This window comes from Myxine glutinosa, chromosome 1 (assembly GCF_964187855.1).
Source record: "Myxine glutinosa chromosome 1, kmMyxGlut1.1, whole genome shotgun sequence".
Lineage (NCBI taxonomy): Eukaryota > Metazoa > Chordata > Myxini > Myxiniformes > Myxinidae > Myxine > Myxine glutinosa.
In genome coordinates this window covers 347,291,834-347,311,646 of record NC_136261.1, presented here as the reverse complement: position 1 = coordinate 347,311,646, position 19,813 = coordinate 347,291,834, and the positions used below count along the sequence as shown (strand labels likewise).

Genomic DNA, 19,813 nt, shown 5'->3' with positions numbered 1-19,813 from the left:
GTTCATAAAACATCAAAATCCATACCTTTAATTAGACTGATGAACTGCATATGCCTGAAAATTAGGAAATGGACATGTAAATATTTCCTCTAATTGTCAAAAATAAGGTCAGAGTTCGATTACCCAACCCAGAAACATAAAATGGTGAACCTCGCGTAAATCTTGACAAAAAACTCAAAAACCGACATGTTCGACTCAAAAATGACCTTTAAGATGACCTTGAGGGTTGACCTTGACCTCGAATCATCAAAATAACATCATAATTGGATTCCTCGACCTCGAAAACCCCTGAAAAGTGGTATCGTACATGATTCCAACCCTTTTGGTTATTTAACTGATTTTCCTCTAATCCGGGTGGCGGCCATTTAGTATTTCGCCAATATGGGGCACCCCGCGGGGGGGGGGGGGGGGGCTGTCTTGGCGCCCGTCAAAAATCGAAAGAGTATGGCATGGGCAACATTTGGGCCAAATTTGGTGCTTTTGGAAGAATTTGAACCAAACGGCCCCAAAATATCCCTAAGGGCCCTGACTAATAGGCTTTTACCGTGATAACTTGAGAATGGCTGAAGGGATCTTAGGCAAACATGGTGCAGTTATGTATAATGAGGAAAAGATGGACCGATTAGATTCTGGGATCACGAGGTCAAAGATCAGATGTCATGTTAGGTAAAAATCCTGTTGGTGCGATAATTTGTGAACCAGTGATGGAATTCTGACCAAAGTTGGTACAAATATGTACTATGAGGCAAAGATGAACAGATTTGATTTTGGGGTCAAGAGGTCAAAATCTGTAATAGGTTTGCAACTTGAGAACGGCTGAAGGGATCTCATTCAAACTTCTTTACATCATTCTACATACCTGCACGATCAACTGACTACATTGTGGGGTGAAGAGGTCAAAGGTCAAATGTCAGAAGTCCTGTCAGGTAAAAACTCTGTTACCGAGCTAACTTGTGAACCAGTAATGGGATTTTCAGCAAACTTGGTATAATTATATATTATGATGCAAAGATGAACTGATTATGTTTTGGCATCAAAGGTGGAGTGAGGTGATTTTGTGAAGTCAGAGGTCATGCCAGGTAAAATGTGACACTTGAGAACAGCTGAATAGATTTAAATCAAACTTGGTGCAAGTACGTATGATGACGTAAAAAGGCATACCGATATGGGCGGAGGCATAATTGGTCGACGTCGTGACGTGACGTCGAAGAGTGTCGTTATAGTTCAACAAAGCCACAGGGGCCTGCACTTTATCCCAACTTTAGAAGCCTCCCACACTCATTCTCCCCACTCCCAATCTCCTCCAGTATTACGACTGCTACTTTCTCATATTTGGAGGTTGGGGTCAGCTGATGACCCCTCTTCATAATTCCTGTCAAACGCATCCTCCTCCATAAATTCCAACAACTTCATCACATCCTTCCAGGTCTTTTTTTATTTTTTAATGGGACATTGCTCGCCACAAAGCCTCAGGCCACTCAAGGTGGGGGCTACACAAAGAAAACAAAAGCAGAACAACCAACACCTTGGATTGAAACAAGACAAATGTAAAAAGTAGTCTCTACAGAACAATAAGTTTTCTCTTCCCTCTTTTCCTAGACTAATAAACTAGTGATTTTCTTAAGACATCCTCTCTTACTTGCCACATGCCCAGACCACCTTAGCTCTTCATAAACTCTTCCTCAGACCTACTTGTAGTAGTTGAGACTTTATGTCTACTCTGCTTATCCTTTTGTTGCCCATCACATCATCCTTTGCACAAAAAAGGTGCAAAAACAGATCCTAGCAACTACAGACCAATCAGACTTCTCCCAATGATCAGCAAAGTCATGGAATCCATCATTGCTTCAGATATGAAATCTTTCCTCTTCTCCAATGGCTTGATCTCTGATCATCAATTTGGTTTCAGACCTGGTCACTCTACCCTGGACATGCTGCTTCTGCTTTCTCAACAATGGATGGAGGTCCTCAACACCAAACAGGAAATTAGAGCAGTCTCCCTTGACATTTCACGTGCCTTCGATACGGTCTGGCACCCCGCTCTGCTCACCAAACTCTCCTCCTTTGGTATCCATGGAAATCTCCACGCATGGCTGGCGGACTTCCTCTCTGGTCGTAGTCAACGTGTGGCCCTGCATGGGTTTCTCTCATCTCCTCTTCCTGTTCAGGCTGGAGTTCCCCAAGGTAGTGTTCTGGGCCCTGTGCTTTTTCTGGTCTTCATCAATGATCTCTCTGACTCTCTTGAAAATCCTCTCTATCTCTTTGCTGACGACTCTACTCTGTCGCTCCATTCCTCATCCCTCAGATCGGCAGTCTGCAGCCTCCTCACTCTGCAGACCTGGACAAAATCACAGACTGGGCAAACAAATGGAACATGTCTTTCAATCCTGATAAATGTCACTCTTACGATGTCTCTCCGAAAAGACCGACTGGACAACCCTCCTAACCACTTTCTGAATAATCCTCTCCAAGAAGTTCTGTCACTCAAGCTTTTGGGTCTCACTATTTGCCATGATCTTTCCTGGGAAAACCACATTTCAAATCTGGCCTCCAAAGCCAGTCGCCGACTGGGCATCCTCCGTCGTGCGAAGTCCTTCCTTGGCACACCTGAGCTCCTCACCACATAAGGCTTTCATCCGCAGCTCTATGGAATACTGCTCTCCCCTCTGGTCTGGTGCTCCTGCCTCACACCTAGCTCGTCTTCGCGCTGTTGAAACCAAAGCGTTCAGAATCATTGGAATCTCCCGCGATGAAGCCAACTCCAAGGGCCTTTCACTCACTCACCGCAGGCAGGTTGGTGGTCTTTCCGTCTTCTACCGACTCCTCTCTGGCCTTGCCCCCCCAGCTCTCTCTGGGCTCTGTCCCCCAAATATTCCTACAGGTCGCACAAGATCTGCCTGCCAAAATGGTTATGGTTAAACTGCCAAAATCAAGACTTTCTGCTCACCTTCACTCCTTCATTCCTCTTTTCTCCCACCTCTGGAACAAACTCCCTCACTCTTCAATCCCACTCCACCCTCCAGGTCTTTAAAACAGCTGTTCACCACCATCTCTTATCCTCCCCCATCCAAAACCTTGATCTTTTCTACCCCCGCTAATTTCGGTCTCCTTGTGTTTTATACCTCTTACACCCCCCCCCCCCTTCCCACGCCTCCTCCCCCAAAGCCCTCTCCCTCCCACACTTCTCCCTGCTCTCAAATGTTGTGGTTGTGTGCTTCCCCTTCTCTCCCCATCTCGTCTTCCGCTCCCTCTTTTTGTATATTTTGTTTGTCTGGTTGATTTGTTTGTGAAATAAATGTTAGCTCTTTCACGAGCCTCGATTCAGTATACTACAAAAAAAAAAAAAAAAAATTCCTTGGCTCTATCCTTCTACCCTCATGGCTCACAACCATACGTCAAAACTGGTCTAATAAAGGCTAAATATACAAGTAAAAATAAATAAAAAGGTCAGCTAATTATCAGCTTCAGTAAAAACCTATTTATTAACATGAGCTTATACATCGACAATTATTAATTTGCTTGGAACGACAAAAACATTGCTTCTCAATTCCAGAGGAACCTGCATTTACAATGTTGTGGTAGTGTGGTACATTCAGTTATCAGCTTGGGTATAATCAAGGTAAGTCTTGATGGTCAAAATTCGAGCAACTGCAATAAACTTTACATTTTATCTTGTTAGTGGAAAATTGGTCATTTCTTCAATGCTTTAATGTCAAACATTTTGTTTATTAAAAACTGCAATCATATATTCAATTGTGTATTGTTACGTTTGTCGGGGGGTATACAACGAGATACCTTGGCCGAGATAGAATCATATAAATTAGCATGCTCCGAGTGTCACGAAGCAGAAAAACCCACCTCGAGGTAACTAAGTAGGGCCTCTGTATAGAATACGATCGTATATGTGTCTCCATACGAGGAGTGGAGCTATGCTAATCAAGTAGGGCTTAAGGATACCCCCAGTGTGTAATTGCCCCTGTGATCTTCCCTCCGTCTTTATTGTCCCCCGTCGCACCGCGGAGCGAAAGGGGGACTATGGTTTTCCCCTCCGTCCGTCCGTCCATGAGCGAAGGACTGCGTTCGAATTTGGTGTGTGGGTGCAACCCACGTCAAAATCCAAGATGGCCACCGCCATGTATGTCTGAACATTTTGAGTGGAATATCTTGAAAAATAAGCGAAGTACCAACTTCTAATCTTGTGTGTGGGTGTATCTAGGCATAAGAAAGAAGCCTATTGAAAATTGGGTCGCTATGTCAAAATCCAGGATGGCCACCGCCATGTATGTCTGAACATTGTGAGTGGAATATCTTGAAAAATAAGCGAAGTACCAACTTCTAATCTGGTGTGTGGGTATCTAGGCATAAGAACGCTATTGAAAATTGGGTCGCCACGTCAAAATCCAAGATGGCCGCCGCCATGTATGTCTGAACCTTGTGAGCGGAATATCTTGAAAAATAAGCGAAGTACCAACTTCTAATCTGGTGTGTGGGTGTATCTATGCATAAGGAAGAACGCTATTCAAAATTGGGTCGCCAAGTCAAAATCCCAGATGGGCACCTTGCGTCTTCCACTTTGTCAACTCATCACTTCACCGACGGGGGACCTAGGCGTAACGCTTGTTACAATTAAAAAGGCCGCCAAACAACAACTATAACAAATGGACTCATTCGCTCACCACGCTGCCAGATCCGACAAACCCGGCACATTTGCTGATCGTGCAGACCAAGCCCTGCCTCATGGCCTTCGATGTCATCCAAACATTCCTGAACAGCGACTAGACTCCGCCCCCAACAACTCGTAACGAGGCCACGCCCCGACCTTCGTGATTGGTGTAGGCACGATGGGATGATCGAGTGGAGATTGGTGATTGGACAGAGTGCGACGTCAGCGTGGAACATTCGGGAGCTGAACGAAAGAATGTGGTCTCAGCATCTTGCTCTTGCACTTCTCTGTCCTGGCCTGCATGACCAGTCTTGGTGAAATTTCACCCAATTGGGTGAAATCGGTCTGAGTCTGGTGACCTGGTGGAAGAAATCGAAATTGGTCGAAATCTGGTGAAATATCAACAATACTCCCTGCCACGAGGGGGCGGGGCATTGGGGCATCGGGGCGGGGCGGGCAAGTAGTTAAGAACCAACAGGAAGCCAGTTCGGAGCACCGCCGATGGGGCCGCAGTCAGCCACATCACCAGTACAACACCATGACAGGCAAACATCATGCAAGGCAAGCAATAGCCACGCCCAGGAGGACCTTTGACAAGGGGGAGGAGTGTACAAGAAGTGGGCCACACTGATGGGCCACCGACAATCGAGGTGCGACCAATGACGCCTCGGCCAATCAGTGAGGGAGGCGAAAACATTTGGCCAATCGGTGGAGGGCGAAAAAGCCCTACCAACAAGCTGCGCACACACACGTGTGTCGTGTGTGTTGGAGGGAAGGGCCGGTGGCGGTGTCGTCAGACCAGGGCGAGTAAACGGCGAGCCAACACTTGGCGCGTCAGGGAAGACAGTGTTTAGTGTTACAGTTGGACTCCATCCAAAGAGCTCGTGGACGCAGTGCGCTCCGGAGAGTGCCATTCCCGCTACACCACCCGCCTGGAAAATGCTGCAGAGCAGAACTCCACCATCACTTTCTATGACGTAGTTGATGAGTAATGATGAGGCCGTTTTGCGAACTTTACGCAACCTTTTTCGTTAAAAAAAATGTTTGTTCGACAGTTCATGTCAATAAAGTTTGTATCGTAAACAATATTTACAAGTTTGTTATCATTTAGTAGTCAATATCCAATGAAAACTTGGCATTTGGTGAAATCTACTTCAATTTGATTAAATTTAGGCACCCGATTGGTGAAATTCGAAAAACCCGAGTGGCAACATTGCTCCTGGCGCTGGTTGGAGGCAGTCGCATTTCCTCCTTGTTCCAGCTTGGTCGCAGGCGTGTGGTATTTGGTTCATGTGCGCTCTTGGAAAAGGGCTGGTGAGAAACCGGTTTGGGACAGTCGGAACTACAAGGCACAGGATCGATATAGGAAGTGGACTGGGTCAGCGTCGCATTTCCTCTGGACGTCGCGGAGCGAGACCATGCCACTTTGTGCGTTTCCCACGCAGTGTTTTGGAGGCGACGAGCGACCGGCAAGCCATACCATCAACCCCCCAGTAGACCCTCTCAGGGCCCGATTATTATTATTTTTAATGCCGTGAACAAACTTGAGTTGCAACATGCCAAATACAATTTGTGCCAAGTTTGGTCACAATCCAATCAGCGGTTTCGGAAAAGAAGTTGCAAGTGTTTACGGACTGACGATGCGCCATCGCATAAGCTCCCCAGAACTACATTCCAGGTGAGCTAAAAATGTAGTTTCTAGACCTCCATCAAAATCTAATCAATTCTTCATTGTCACATGCTTAATCTGTCCACACCTTTTTGAGATATCCTGCTCAGATAGACAAGAAAACAATCTCCATTCACCTTTAGTGGCAGAGGTAATAAAAGCAGCTCATCTTTCGGTACAACAGCACAAGTTTTTTTATTATTATTAAAGTTTGATCCCATTAAAGATAAAACCACTACTAACTACTACTACTACTATGGTGGGATCGGCTATGTAAAATTTTTGGTGCAAATCTTTCACGAACCAGCTTGCACGGTCCCGACATTCTACTGGAGTCGGTTTATGGAAATATTGTTCAGGTGTCAGTGATAACTCGCTTACCCATTGCAAAAGGCATCCACCAATACGAGCAGAAAGGACATCCAGCTTAACCTCCATACGAGGGATGGTGCACTGATGCGCGACACACACACACACACACACACACACACACACACACACACACACACACACACACACACACACACACACACACACACACACACACACACACACACACACACACACACACACACACGCTTTATGGCAGAGTGGCCAGACGGAAGCCTCTCCTCAGTGAAAGACACATGAAAGCCCGCTTGGAGTTTGAAAAAAGCATCTAAAGGACTCAGACTGCGAGAAACAAGATTCTGTGGTCTAATGAAACGAAGATTGAACTGTTTGGCTTCCGTCTGGCCACTCTGCCATACAGCCCAGATCAGCAGGGTGTTGCAGTGATGGTTGTCCTTCTGGAAGTTTCTCCCATCTCCACACAGGATCTCTGGAGCTCAGCCAGTGACCATCGGGTTCTTGTTCACCTCTCTTACCAAGGCCCTTCTCCCCCGATTGCTCAGTTTGGCCGGGCGGCCAGCTCTAGGAAGAGTCCTGGTTGTTCCAAACTTCTTCCATTTAAGAATTATGGAGGCCACTGTGCTCTTGGGAACCTTCAATGCAGCAGAAATGTTTTTGTAGGCTTCCCCAGATCTGTGCCTCGACACAATCCGGTCTCTGCAGGCAGTTCCTTCGACCTCATGGCTTGGTTTTTGCTCTGATATGCATTGTCAGCTGTGAGACCTCATATAGACAGGTGTGTGTCTTTCCAAATCATGTCCAATCAATTGAATTTACCACAGGTGGACTCCAATCAAGGTGTATAAACATCTCAAAGATGATCAATAGAAATGGGAGGCACCTGAGCTAAATTTCAAGCGTCATAGCAAAGGGTCTGAATACTTATGTAAATGTGATATTTGTTGCTTTTTAAAAAATAAATTTGCAAAACTTTCTAAAATCCTGTTTTCTCTTTGTCATTATGGGGTATTGAGTGTAGATTGATGAGGGAAAAAATGAATTTAAACGATTTCAGCATAAGGCTGCAACATAACAAAATGTGAAAAAAGTAAAGGGGTCTGAATACTTTCTGAATGCACTGTATATCACCAAAAGTACTGAACCCAAATGCTTTGGGGGTACATGGCATTAGTGTGGAAGCTTTCACTGGTGTATATACTGCACTTGTAGCCTTGCACAACACAAGTCCTAATGGCCTCGTTTATCAAAACATTTTAGCCCTCAACTCTCCCCCTCCCCCCTCCCCCCCCACCCCAAAGTGTTCTTCAAAACACATCCTTGACAGGCAATCACCACCATACTATTCAGCGAATTGTGTGTACATTTCAAGAGATCCACTTTCACCGAACAAATTATAATTTGTGTTCAAGGCCCGACACTTTCTCAATTGCTGCCATCTCGATTTTTCAGCTCATGCGTCAAAGCAGAAAATATGATCATGGGCATTAGTCACCAACGCTATACAACGAAATCAATATACACAAGTCTCCCATTTACAACCAAAAGTCTGGGAGAAATCTGAAGCATTCTCGCAGTTCAAGGCAAAACTGCCTCTGGTAGGTAGAATATCTTTGGGAAAAATAAGCGTTCCCTTACAAGGACCTTCAACACAGACGCAGGCCATCAGGCCCATCAAGCAAGTGCAATGGTTGCTAACACCGACAGCTGTTTGTCCATGCTCTATCCTTTTAAATTCTGATTGTCGAGCAAGGAAGCAGCACGTACCATTTTGAAGTCTTAGGTACGACTTAGCAGGGGGTTCAAACTACCGACCTACCAGACTTGGAGCGGCTACTCGAACCATTACACCAGAGTAGGGTTTAACCCTCCACTCACCCATTCCAAGAATGTCCTTCAGTGTGAAAAGACAAACTTTCACAAATCCAATCAGATCCAAACATGTTCAAGGAATGCTACCGATTGGATACCATTAATATTCCTATTTAAATTATTTTCTGCCATTCAAATGTAGCCATTATTTATGGCAAGCTTTATAATTTGCAGCAAATTGTTCTTTGGCAAGACCGTTTTAGGTTTGCATGTCCAATGTGCCGATTTGGGAGAGGAAGACACAGGCACAGACATTGTTGCAAGAGAGCAGGAAGGAGAGAGATGAAAAGGAAGTTTATACAAAAATGGAATATGAAAGGCTTTCCGCTTCTGCATCCTTAAAAAGCAAAACCATTTATTGCTTCCTATAAACTCCAGCAAAGAAAGATGAGTGGACCGAATGGAAAGCAAGTGCAAAATTTAATTTCGAACGACATATTTGGGGGTCGAGGGCAGCGAGTGGGATGGATCTGAGATTAGCATCTTACTACAATTCACCGAATGTCCGTCCGTCTGTTCGGAGGTACCGCAAAAACGGCTGAACCGATCGCAACGATATTTTGGGTGGGTAATCCTGGGACCCCCCTGGAGTAAAATGGGCTATATTGTTTTTCCAATTTCAGCTTTGGCCTCCTGCATTTTCAGGTTTGGACTCCCGCATAACGTTATTTTCCCGGGTGCCGCACCGATCGGACTCGGTGACTTCGGACAAAGACCTTTTATAAGGACATGGGGTGAATCCCTGCTTGAGAATGCCAACCCCCTCCCCGCCATCACTGTCATCTCTCCAACTCAAGCCCACGAGATATGAGGAAAGGACGACCCAAAACCAATTATCTTCTTTTCGATTCGTATACAAACATCATTAAAAGTAAATAATGACCTCGGCCAAAGTTCAAATGACGTGGGTTTAATCTCTACATGAGAGAATTCGACATAGCTATTTGGGCGGTGTATAAGCTAACATCACTGTCTCCATCGATCTTGCCGAGGCCATAACACCTATCGGCTCAAAATCCATTTAACTGTTGATTTGGTAGTTTTTACAATGAAGGAAACATTAACAATGTTGTTAAAACTTTATTTTGTGAATAATTTGTAATTGGAGTTATGTTGTTTGGAATGAAAAAAAAGATATCGAGTTCAAGTGAATGACATGCCGTGACGTTTTCTACTTTCTAAACGTGAAATTCACGGATCGCCATATGCAGATTCGCCACGGACCAACGATCGATGTTTCTATACGTGAACGTACCCGTTTGTTTTTCATGGAAGTACTTCACAAACTTGCTGTCTATGTCTGATGTGCGATTGAGGGTGCTACAGGAATGTGGAATTTATTTGGTTTCATGCTTTAGCATTCGCCGTATCTGCATTGCCCGTTTGCTTCTGGCCTCCCACCCGTGCGGAGCACGGGTATCCCACTAGTAATAATTAATATACTGCACATATCGGAATTATCAGCTTAATGAGACAAAACAAAAACATTTATCACAACGATGCACAACTCTGTCTCTGGTAGCCCATGAAGGTATAAGGAGAAAGAAAACTTTATACTCACATCGTTGGATTTGGCATCCACCAATGCAAGCTCCGGCAGATAACCACACGACCGCTCCAGCTCTCCGACCCCATGCATCATGGAGTTCTCAACTTGCTGCTGCACTTCCCTTTTGACCTTAGGAGCTTTACGTGACAAACTTTGATGGTGAAAGAGACAAGGAAGATTGCTCAACCGGGAAACCAAATTTTGACCCTTGTATACTTTCCAATCACCACCAATTGATCCAATCTTCGTTCTTTTATGCTCCTTGTTAGCTTTTCCATGCATTTCTCTCTCCACCTCATTCATGGCAAAGGTAACGTTCATTGTACATGCACGATCGGTTATTCTAGATGCTTGGGTTATACTAGGCAAGGAATTACAGGAAGCCAATCGTTTCTTGCGAGTCAGATGCGCTGCATCTTTGCTCGAAGGAAGCCCCAGCCGCAACTCTTTCTTGCTACAATGTGGATTCTCCATAAATGCACCCTTAACAGGTTCTCGAGGTGCTTTTGGTGACACCCAGAAGTGCATGAAAGACAGGACAGAACGGGTGGGTGGAGACGATCGGTGGAGGTCTACAAGCGAGAGAGAATGAGTGATCGGGTCGGTTTCAGATGGGATTGTCGACTTCTGTTTCCGGCGCGAAGTGAGCGTGATAGAAGAGATGCTTGGCCGACGTCGAGTCTGGAACGTGCGACAGGAACACACACAGATTGGTGCGTCCCTCAGCTTTCCGTTAGAGGTTGAAAACAATCGGTCCATATCTTCTGGAGATGGACCGTCATGGACAAAATTATTATCCGGGTACTGATGGACTTTGTTCAAGGGTGGATCAATAGACAATGGTTGAGACAATTTCGGGAATGAGTAAAGGTCTTCAGTCTGCAACTCGGTGTGTGTTTGGATTAAGGCTGCAGAAGGAAAAGCATCAATGTGATATTGTTCAGCATTTAAGTTCGAGCTGAGACAGGTATCATCTGTAGTCCCAGTTTCTATTTCCAAAGCATGTTCATCATACAAGACCTCAACTCCTATACTCCTTGACCCAACATCAACGGATGCTCCATTTACCCCCAAATTGCTCCTTCTACAGCGACTCCTTTCAAACAGTGCCACTCTTGGGCTCACAGATAAAGGTGTTGTTGTGAGAATACGATCAGCACAAGGGTTGACGAGGCAGTCGTTGGTTTGAAGGGAGGCCCGGATGAGGCTGTGCGAGTGGGATGAGATTGGGATGATTGTCAGCAGAGAGGTAGACCCAAAATGTTGAGCAGGCAGGTGTACTGGTGGAGAGGTATCTTCCAACATGGCGGCTAGATGAGCGAGGTATTTATTGAAGAGTTGTATCAGCTGGTTGTGGAATGGGCTGGGTGAGGGAACAAGGGAATAAAAAGCAGCATCAGTTTGGCAGTTCAGAAGATGTAGCAAACAAACACACATGGAAGATAAAGATAAAAAGTTTCAATATTGTGGGAGCTGGAGAGATCAAAGAAACTTTACAAGTCAGGAAAATGCAGCAAACAATAAATTGTTTGATCATCTCATTAAGTAGTTCCTTCATGATCAGAATAACATAATAAAACTAAAACAGCACTCGGTAGAGCGCAACCCTCCGCCGGGCTAAACAGTTTATGTTTTGTATCCCACCGATAGGCCGGATCTGGATTCGGACCTGAACCAAAATCTAATCAGCTTGTTCTGCTCACCTGACCAACTCTTCCACCAAGTTTAGTCGTAACTCTTCCATAACTTAAATATCATGTTATATATATCGCTTTTCACCCGATCTCTCAATGGTGAGGAATCACTTAAGAAATTAAACAATTCTCTTATCTGAATCCATATTCCGATCTTCACCAAAATCGAATCGGTCTTGTCAAATACCCAACCTCTCTACCAAGTTTAATCCAAATCTGTCCATAACTTCGAGACATCCTGCTATATATGTCGTTTTTGGCCGTATCACTCAATGGTGAAAAATCACTTTAAAAAATTGATCTGGATCCCCACCAAAATCTAATCATTTCGTCCTTGTCACACACGAAACCTCTCCGCCAAGTTTCGTCTGAACATGTCCACAACTTTTTGAGATATTGTGGCGGACACGAAAGCTCACTGGCGTGATGGCATCATTCCACGCACCAAGTGGGCGGTGGCCACGCCCGAGGGGTAGGCGTGGTCGTGGGATATACACCGGGCGCGCAGCCCGGAGCGCTACAGTGGAGCTCTTGTAATAAAGACTCTTTGAACTTACCGCGTTGTCCGCTTCCTCCTTGCTATACAAGTAGCGCACGTAGCACCGCGCTTCAATATCTTGACAGACATACAGGGTTGAAAAGCAACCTCCATCCACCTTCAGTGGCAGAGCTAATAAAACAAAGAATGCTTTATATATATATATATATATATATATATATATATATATATATATATATATATATATATATATATATATATATATTAATGGTATCTGTAATCTGGTTCTCCAACCTAATGAGCGGACAACATGACGTCATCGCCATGCACGTTCTCCACTGATGATATGAAGGTCGCATAGTGACTGATATATATATATATAAATAAAACAGTGTGTGTGTGTGTGTGTGTGTGTGTGTGTGTGTGTGTGTATGTGTGTGTGTGTATGTGTGTGTGTGTATGTGTGTGTGTGTATGTGTGTGTGTGTATGTGTGTGTTATGTTACCGGTAGACTCCTAAACGGAGGCTCACATACTTGATATTTGGCACAAACATGGCCATTGAGCCTGGGAAGAACATGGTCGACCTAAAATTTTATTTCATAATATTTTTAAACCATATTTTTACCTCAGCGCATTTCAGCGAGGCATATTATGACCGGAATGGCAGAGCAGCGCGCTGATTCGCTCAGAGCGATCACGTGATGTTCCTTGCCGCCATTAACTCAGTTACGCGTTCGCACGTATTTCAGAGGGAAAAGCGATTGTTTTTTCACATTTCAGCGAGGAATATTGCCATTCACACCACATGTTTTTTTCCCTTTCATCTTTAGATCCATATTTTTTGCCATAACGTAGCGCATTATGGCTCTCTCGAGCTCGAGTTAGCCAATCACCTGGGAGCACGAGGCCACGTTGGCCACGCCCACGACACGACGCAGAGTTGCAATCGATCGCTCAGAGCGATCACGTGATGTTCCTTGCCGCGCGATTGCGTTTTTTCACATTTCAGCGAGGAACATTGCCATTCACATCACATAGGTTTTTTTTTCTTTCATCTTTCGATCCATATTTTTTTTCAGCAAGGAATATTATACACGGAATCTGAATCGGTGGCAGAGCAGCACGCTGATTCGACGATTCACGCACCCTCCCCCCTCCCACACGGAATGCCAGGTACTTCCCCCCCCCCCCCTCCTCTCCTCTCCTCTCCACTCCCCCCCTCCCCTTCCCTCCCCCTCTTCTCCCCTCCCCTCCCCTCTTCTCCCCCCCCCCTCTTCTCCCCTCCCCTCCCCTCTCCCCCCCCCTCTTCTCCCCTCCCCCCGTTCCCCTCCCCTCTCTTCTCCCCCCCCCTCTTCTCCCCTCCCCTCCCCTCCCCTCCCCCGCCCCACCCGGCAATGCCGGGTACTTCTGCTAGTATATATATATATATATATATATATATATATATATATATATATATATATATATATATATAGGAGACAATTCAACTTATACTGCACAGCAATGTATTTTTGCAAAATGTTCGGTTGACATCACAAAAATCCAATTTTCAAAGGAGCCAAGCAAACCGGCAGGTCGGCCCATAGAGTCTAGACAAGGCTGTGCTTGCAGAGAAATCAAAAGCAGATCAAGCAAACAAAGCAAACAGAACATCCTTTCAAAAATAAATAAATAAAGCTTTCCACCACCTGCATCATACACAAGGGACATCTGTCACGACATTTAGGTACAAAACAAAAGATGCCTTTACAAACTTGTTCTCTTTACAAACTTCTCACCAAAGCAATAAGTTGATCACATAATGTTAGTTTCCTAAATAATACAATCCTCGTCACAGGGAATGTTTTGTCACCAGGTGGTTTGAGGAGAACAAAGAAGTTACCCATCTTCCATGGTCCTACCAATCGCTGGACCACAATCCCAATTTTTTTTTTTTTTTAGCTTATCTGGAATTGAAATTCCAGATAATGTATTGTCATCGTGCACCGTCCATCTGTCCGTCACCTATTTTGACTTTTCCAGCCAAACCTGTGGGCAGATGTGGCTGAAATTTGGCAGCAAGATTCCGCTCCTGACAAGTAACAGAGATTGCAAAGATCGTTCCAGTCACTTGACTGGAAGCATGTCAAAATGGCGGACTTAATAAATTCCTTCAAAAATCTTTCTCCAGAACCACCAGTCAAAATGCTACCAAATTTGGGTTACATTAGGCCAGCTGACAGGGCCTAGATAAGTTATAGGTCCAGTGGTCTTAGTTTTATGTCACACAAAATGTTAGTTTTACAGTTACAGGTGTTAGTTTTATGGCCTGGACCTTCCACAAAACTCTCGGGAGTGGTGCAAACTTCCTCAAGGTCCACAAAACCATTGTATCTCCAACCTCATCTCCACCAACTGTCTCAGCATAATCATAATATTTGTCATCCCTCTACCCTTTCTAAACCCAAGACCACAGCACAAATAGCACAACTGGCAGTTAAAATATCCAAATGAAAGAAAGAGCTCTGCCATTCACTACATGCTAGCAAGGTAAACTAGAACGGGCACTCGGTAGAGCGCATACCTTCGCCGCAGCTACTGTTCTGTACTTGGCATGGGAGTGTAGGGAACAGAACAGTGAACAGTTTGGTGCTGATTTCATGCAAATCGGATAAGAATTGACCGAGTTATGACAAACAAGATCGGGCATTGAATTCTGAACATTTTGGCATTAGTTGCATGCCAATTGGATAAAAATTGACCGCGCTATGGTAAAAATACGATTTTGACCTTTTCGTGACCTTGACCTTTGACCCGATTGCTCCCAAAATCTAATCAAATGTGTCCCGTATAATAACCAATCATCCCACCAAATTTCATGCAATTCGGTTGAATACTTTTTGAGTTATGCGAATAACATACACACACACACACACACACACAGACATACAAATAAATACACAGCGATCAAAACATAACCTTCCGCTTTTGCGAAGGTAACTACCGTACCGATCAATGAAACATTTTTAAACATTTGGTAAGAATGTGACATCACAAATTGTTTAGAGTGCAATGTAACAGCAGGTTGTGGATTGTTGTTACAAAATGCCCTTTCCGTATTCAATTACAAGGTTGTTGTTTAATGAATCCACCACCAAATAAACACTTATGCGTGAGTACAGTATAGGAAACAAGATGCTCATCTCAATTGACATTCTCCATACAAGCATTATAGTGTTACAATCGATAGTCATCAACTAGATGGTATTCTTAGAATACTTACCCTGCGCAGTCAACTTCGTGTGAGCCAACCGTTTTTGAAGGGTTTTTTTTTCTTCTTCTTTTATCCAATATGGCTGCCAGACCACGTGAGCAATTAAATCATAAATTTATATCCTCCATTATAATTGTTGCATAGATCACGCTCAATAAATTTCAAACTGACCAGACCAAGCATCGTCCATGTAATGACACACCAATGACATTAACACCTATTCCCCATGTGGAGTTCTTTACAATGAGCCACATTTTAATTTTTTCCATGGAGCGGTTTTGGAGATAGAGGTGCAACGTTTTTCAGTTTTTCCAAAATGGTGCCTGTACCACGTGACCTATTACATCATAATTATCATTAAAATATTCTACAGGAGGTGCTTCTATGGTGACAATTTTGTGTACATCAGACAGTTGGAGGGAAAAAAAATTCATACTGATCGGATGAAGCGTTATACTTGTCAAATTATGACGTCACAATGAAGGCACCGATGACATCACTAACGTCTTATTCCCCATGGGGAGTTCGTGATGAGCCATGTTTCTATTTTTTTTTTCCCATAGAGTGGTTTCAGAGATATGGAGGTGCAACATTTTTCGATTTTTCAAAGATGGCGCCTGTACCACGTGACCTATTACATCATAAAATATTCCACAGGAGGCGGCGCTCCTATGGTACAAATTTAGTGTCCATCGGACTAACAGTTGCAGAGGAATTTTTTTTCATACTGATCAGATTAAGTGTTGTACTTATCGAATTATGACGTCATAATGAAGGCACCGATGAAGTAATCATCATCATATGTTATGCCCCATGGTGAGTACTTGACAATGAGCCTCGTTTCAACTTTTTCCATTGAGCGGTTTCGGATATATAGGTGTAACGTTTTACAAGGTGGCATCCGTACCAGGTGACCTATGACGTCATAATTATACATAAAAGTTTTCTGCAGGCAGAGACGCTCCTATGGTAAAATTGTGTCAACCGGACCAACGATTGCTGGTAAAATGAATTTTAAAAATGGACAGGTACGCCACACGTGCCTGCGCATGTACGTATGCACCTGAATACCTAACCCCGCTTTTCGCTTCGCGAGCGCAGGGTAATGCACTAAATCGTCACCGGCTCACCTGTATAGGTGCATTAGCCATGGAAATGAGTTTTAAAATAAAATTGCACCTTTTAAATAAAAGACTAGCTTTACAAAACAAGCAATAGTCTCGACAGTACCTGTCACCTGCATTGTGTCTATCGAGATGGATAAAGGTGTTACGTTGGAAAAAGCAAAATGCTCAACTATGTGAAGATATCTCGAAAGGTTAGGGACGGATTTGGACGAAACTTGGTGGACCGGTGGTGTGTGTGACACGGATGAATCGATTCAATTTTGGTGAAGATCTGAATATGGATTCGGATGTGAATTATTTAATTTACGAGTGATTCTTCACTATGGAGTGATCGGGCTAAAACCGATACGTATCACGATATCTCAAAAAGTTATGAACGAGTTACAACTAAACTTGGTGGACGAGTCGGTTAGGTAACAAGAACAAGCCGATTCGATTTTGGTTCAGGTCCGAATCCAGATCTGGCCTATCAGTGGGATACAAAACAAACTGTATGCTCTACCGAGTCTACCCAATGCCCTTCTAGTTCAAGTTGGAATCGAAGCTCAAAACCGAACTCGTGAATACCAAATAAATTGTTCATTTTATAACGAGAAAGTCAACACAGCACACGGTTTGGTAAATGGTTGAACATCAATAATCATCATCAATATCATAATCATCGATTCTGCTCAACAAATCACCTGGTTGGAGTCGTTACTGCAGACTAGAGCAGATGTAATTATTACATTATACATACATACATACATACATACATACATACATACATACATAGGAAACGGGAGCCAACTAATGAGAGAATGATTGCCGAGGCCCACAAGGTTGACCGAAACCGCAGGCTCCGCATTTAGACCGACTTACCCTCAAACCGGTACACTTAATAAAGCGCCACACTTCAGCACGTGATCATCAGCAACACCTGCTAGCTCCGCCCCTCTCGGCTTTTCATTGGTAGACTGATCCGAAGCCCCACCCATGAAGCAGCCCCATTTAACCACGCCTTGTACCCTCAATATATTTTTTATTTATGATCATCGATTGAATACTCCACTGAACACGTGACGATGCTGCAACCTTGTTTGAGACCGAAGCTCACGAGGTCTGTCCGAAACACTTAAAACTCGTGGTTAGTTGATTTAAAAAAAAGTTTTTTCTCGTTGTTGTTGTTGCCCTCTGGCTGCCCTCGTGTAATTACCCCCATCACGAATCGTGTACCCCAACCAGTTTCTTGTGTTCCTGCTTGTAAACTACAACTATCAGATAACGATTTATTCCCTGTTTTTACACGTATTTAATTGGGACCGACCGGGTTCCCTCCCATATTGTCCCAGTAATTGTTTAATGTCCGACCAAATGGAATCCTCATCGATCCGTATATAAATATTCTATTTCCCTGAAGTTTCACATTTAAAAGTCTGGCGTTGGCTGAACGGTTAAGGTGGTTGGTTTACCATCGCAGGGGCTTGAGTTTGAGCTCCTGTTTTTACCCATTTAATTTACACCGGGTGGGTTGACTCAGCGCGTCATCCTTCCAAGGTCCTGGTACTAATTGTGCCAGCCTTGGAAGGATAACAGGCTCAGTCAACCCACCTGGTGTCAATTAAACGAATAAAACAGGGGCTTGAACTCAGAACCCTAAGATCTGAAGGCAGCCACGTTAACTGTTAAACTGACACCAGGCTTGAATGAATGAAATAAATAAATAAACAATCAAATAAATAAATAATCAAATAAAGAAATAAATAATCAAATAAATAAATAATATATATATTTTTAAATGATCCCCTTTTAGTACGCGGTGCTACGCGCGTGACTTGCTACCAAGGAGGAAGCGGACAACGCGGTAAGTTTATAGTTCTTTATTCCAAAGAGGTCACTGTAGCACTGGTGCGCTCCGGGCTGCGCGCCCGGTGTATATCCTGAGGCCACGCCTACCCCTCGGGCGTGGCCGCCGCCCACTTGGTGCGCGGAATGATGTCACCACGCCAGTGGGCTTTCGTGTCCGCCACACGCGCCCCCCCAGAATTCCCGCGCACCTGGAGGGCCAGTTTGCGGGGCAAACGGATGACCCGGCCGAAGCGCCCTCTGGCGACCGGCGGCGTCCGGGGTGCAGGGATGCCAGGTGGGATGCCCCCGGCTGTAACCGGGATGGGTGCTGGACCGGGGGGCGGCGTGCCTGCGGTGCTGGGCGGTGCCGGGGGTCCGCCAGCAGGGGGGCGGCCCCGACGCGGGGGCCGAGCCACCGGCGGTGGGTGGTCCACGTCGAGGTGGGCCGGCTTGAGGCGGTCTATGGAGACCCGGTCAGGAATGCCGCCGATGTCCAGGGTGAAATGTTTCACCCCGGTCTCCAGCACGTGGAAAGGCCCGTCGTATGGGGGCCGCAGTGGTGTCAAGTGGGCGTCGTGCCGGACGAAGACGTACTCCGCGGTGCGAAGCTCTGGGGCGAAGTGTGTAGGAGGGTGCCCGTGGTGCGCCGTTGGCACCGGGGCGAACCTCCGGGCGGTCTCCTGCAGTGCAGAACGCTCCTGCGCCGCGGACCAAGGTGCCGTGGGGTCGGGGAGGAACTTGCCCGGCACCCGCAGCGGTTGTCCAAAGACCAACTCCACCGCGGATGCGCGCAGGTCCTCCTTGGGTGCCGTCCGGAGGCCCAGCAGGACCCAGGGGAGCCTGTCGACCCAGCCGCCGTCGCGGAGGGTGGCCCGGAGCGCGGCCTTCTACGAGCGGTGGAATCGCTCGCACAGGCCGTTGGCCTGGGGGTGGTAGGCCATGGTTTGGTGCAGCTGGACCCCAAGCCCCCGCGCGACCATGGCCCAGAGCTCCGAGGTGAACTGGGGGCCGCGGTCGGATGAGATGTACGAGGGGGCGCCGAACCGGGCGACCCAGGTGGCGATGAACGCCTGCGCGACGTCTGCTGCCGTCGTCGCTGCCAAAGGCACGGCCTCCGGCCACCGGGTGGTGCGGTCCACCATGGTGAGGACATGGGTGAAACCCCGCGAGGGGGGCAGAGGTCCCACCAGATCCACGTGAACGTGGTCGAACCGACGTTCCGGCACCCTAAACGGGGCCAAGGGGGCCCGGGTGTGTCTGTGCACCTTTGCGCTCTGGCACACGAGGTACATCCTAGTCCAGCCGCGGAC

The 19,813-nt window shown here is 45.6% G+C and overlaps 1 protein-coding gene across 9 annotated transcripts in view; it reads right to left on the bottom strand.

Annotated features, from left to right (window-relative positions):
* LOC137413140 (uncharacterized) overlaps nucleotides 1–17,566 on the bottom strand; it is a 41,481-nt gene extending 23,915 nt beyond the window's left edge. For 5 of the 9 annotated variants that reach the window (XR_013621810.1, XR_013621812.1, XR_013621811.1 and 2 more), the window contains exons 1-2: nucleotides 17,452–17,545; nucleotides 10,114–11,468 (exon numbers count right to left, since the gene is read on the bottom strand). Coding sequence is in view for 5 of the 9 variants with exons in the window: in XM_078769877.1 (XP_078626003.1) it covers nucleotides 10,114–11,406 (1,293 nt within the window). In the remaining 4 variants the exon portion in view is untranslated. Of the gene's footprint in view, nucleotides 1–10,113; nucleotides 11,469–15,558; nucleotides 15,632–17,359 lie in introns of all 9 variants that reach the window. The other 4 variants (XM_078769878.1, XM_078769881.1, XM_078769879.1 and 1 more) reach the window with 4 other exon arrangements.
* Between the last annotated feature and the right edge of the window lie 2,247 nt (nucleotides 17,567–19,813).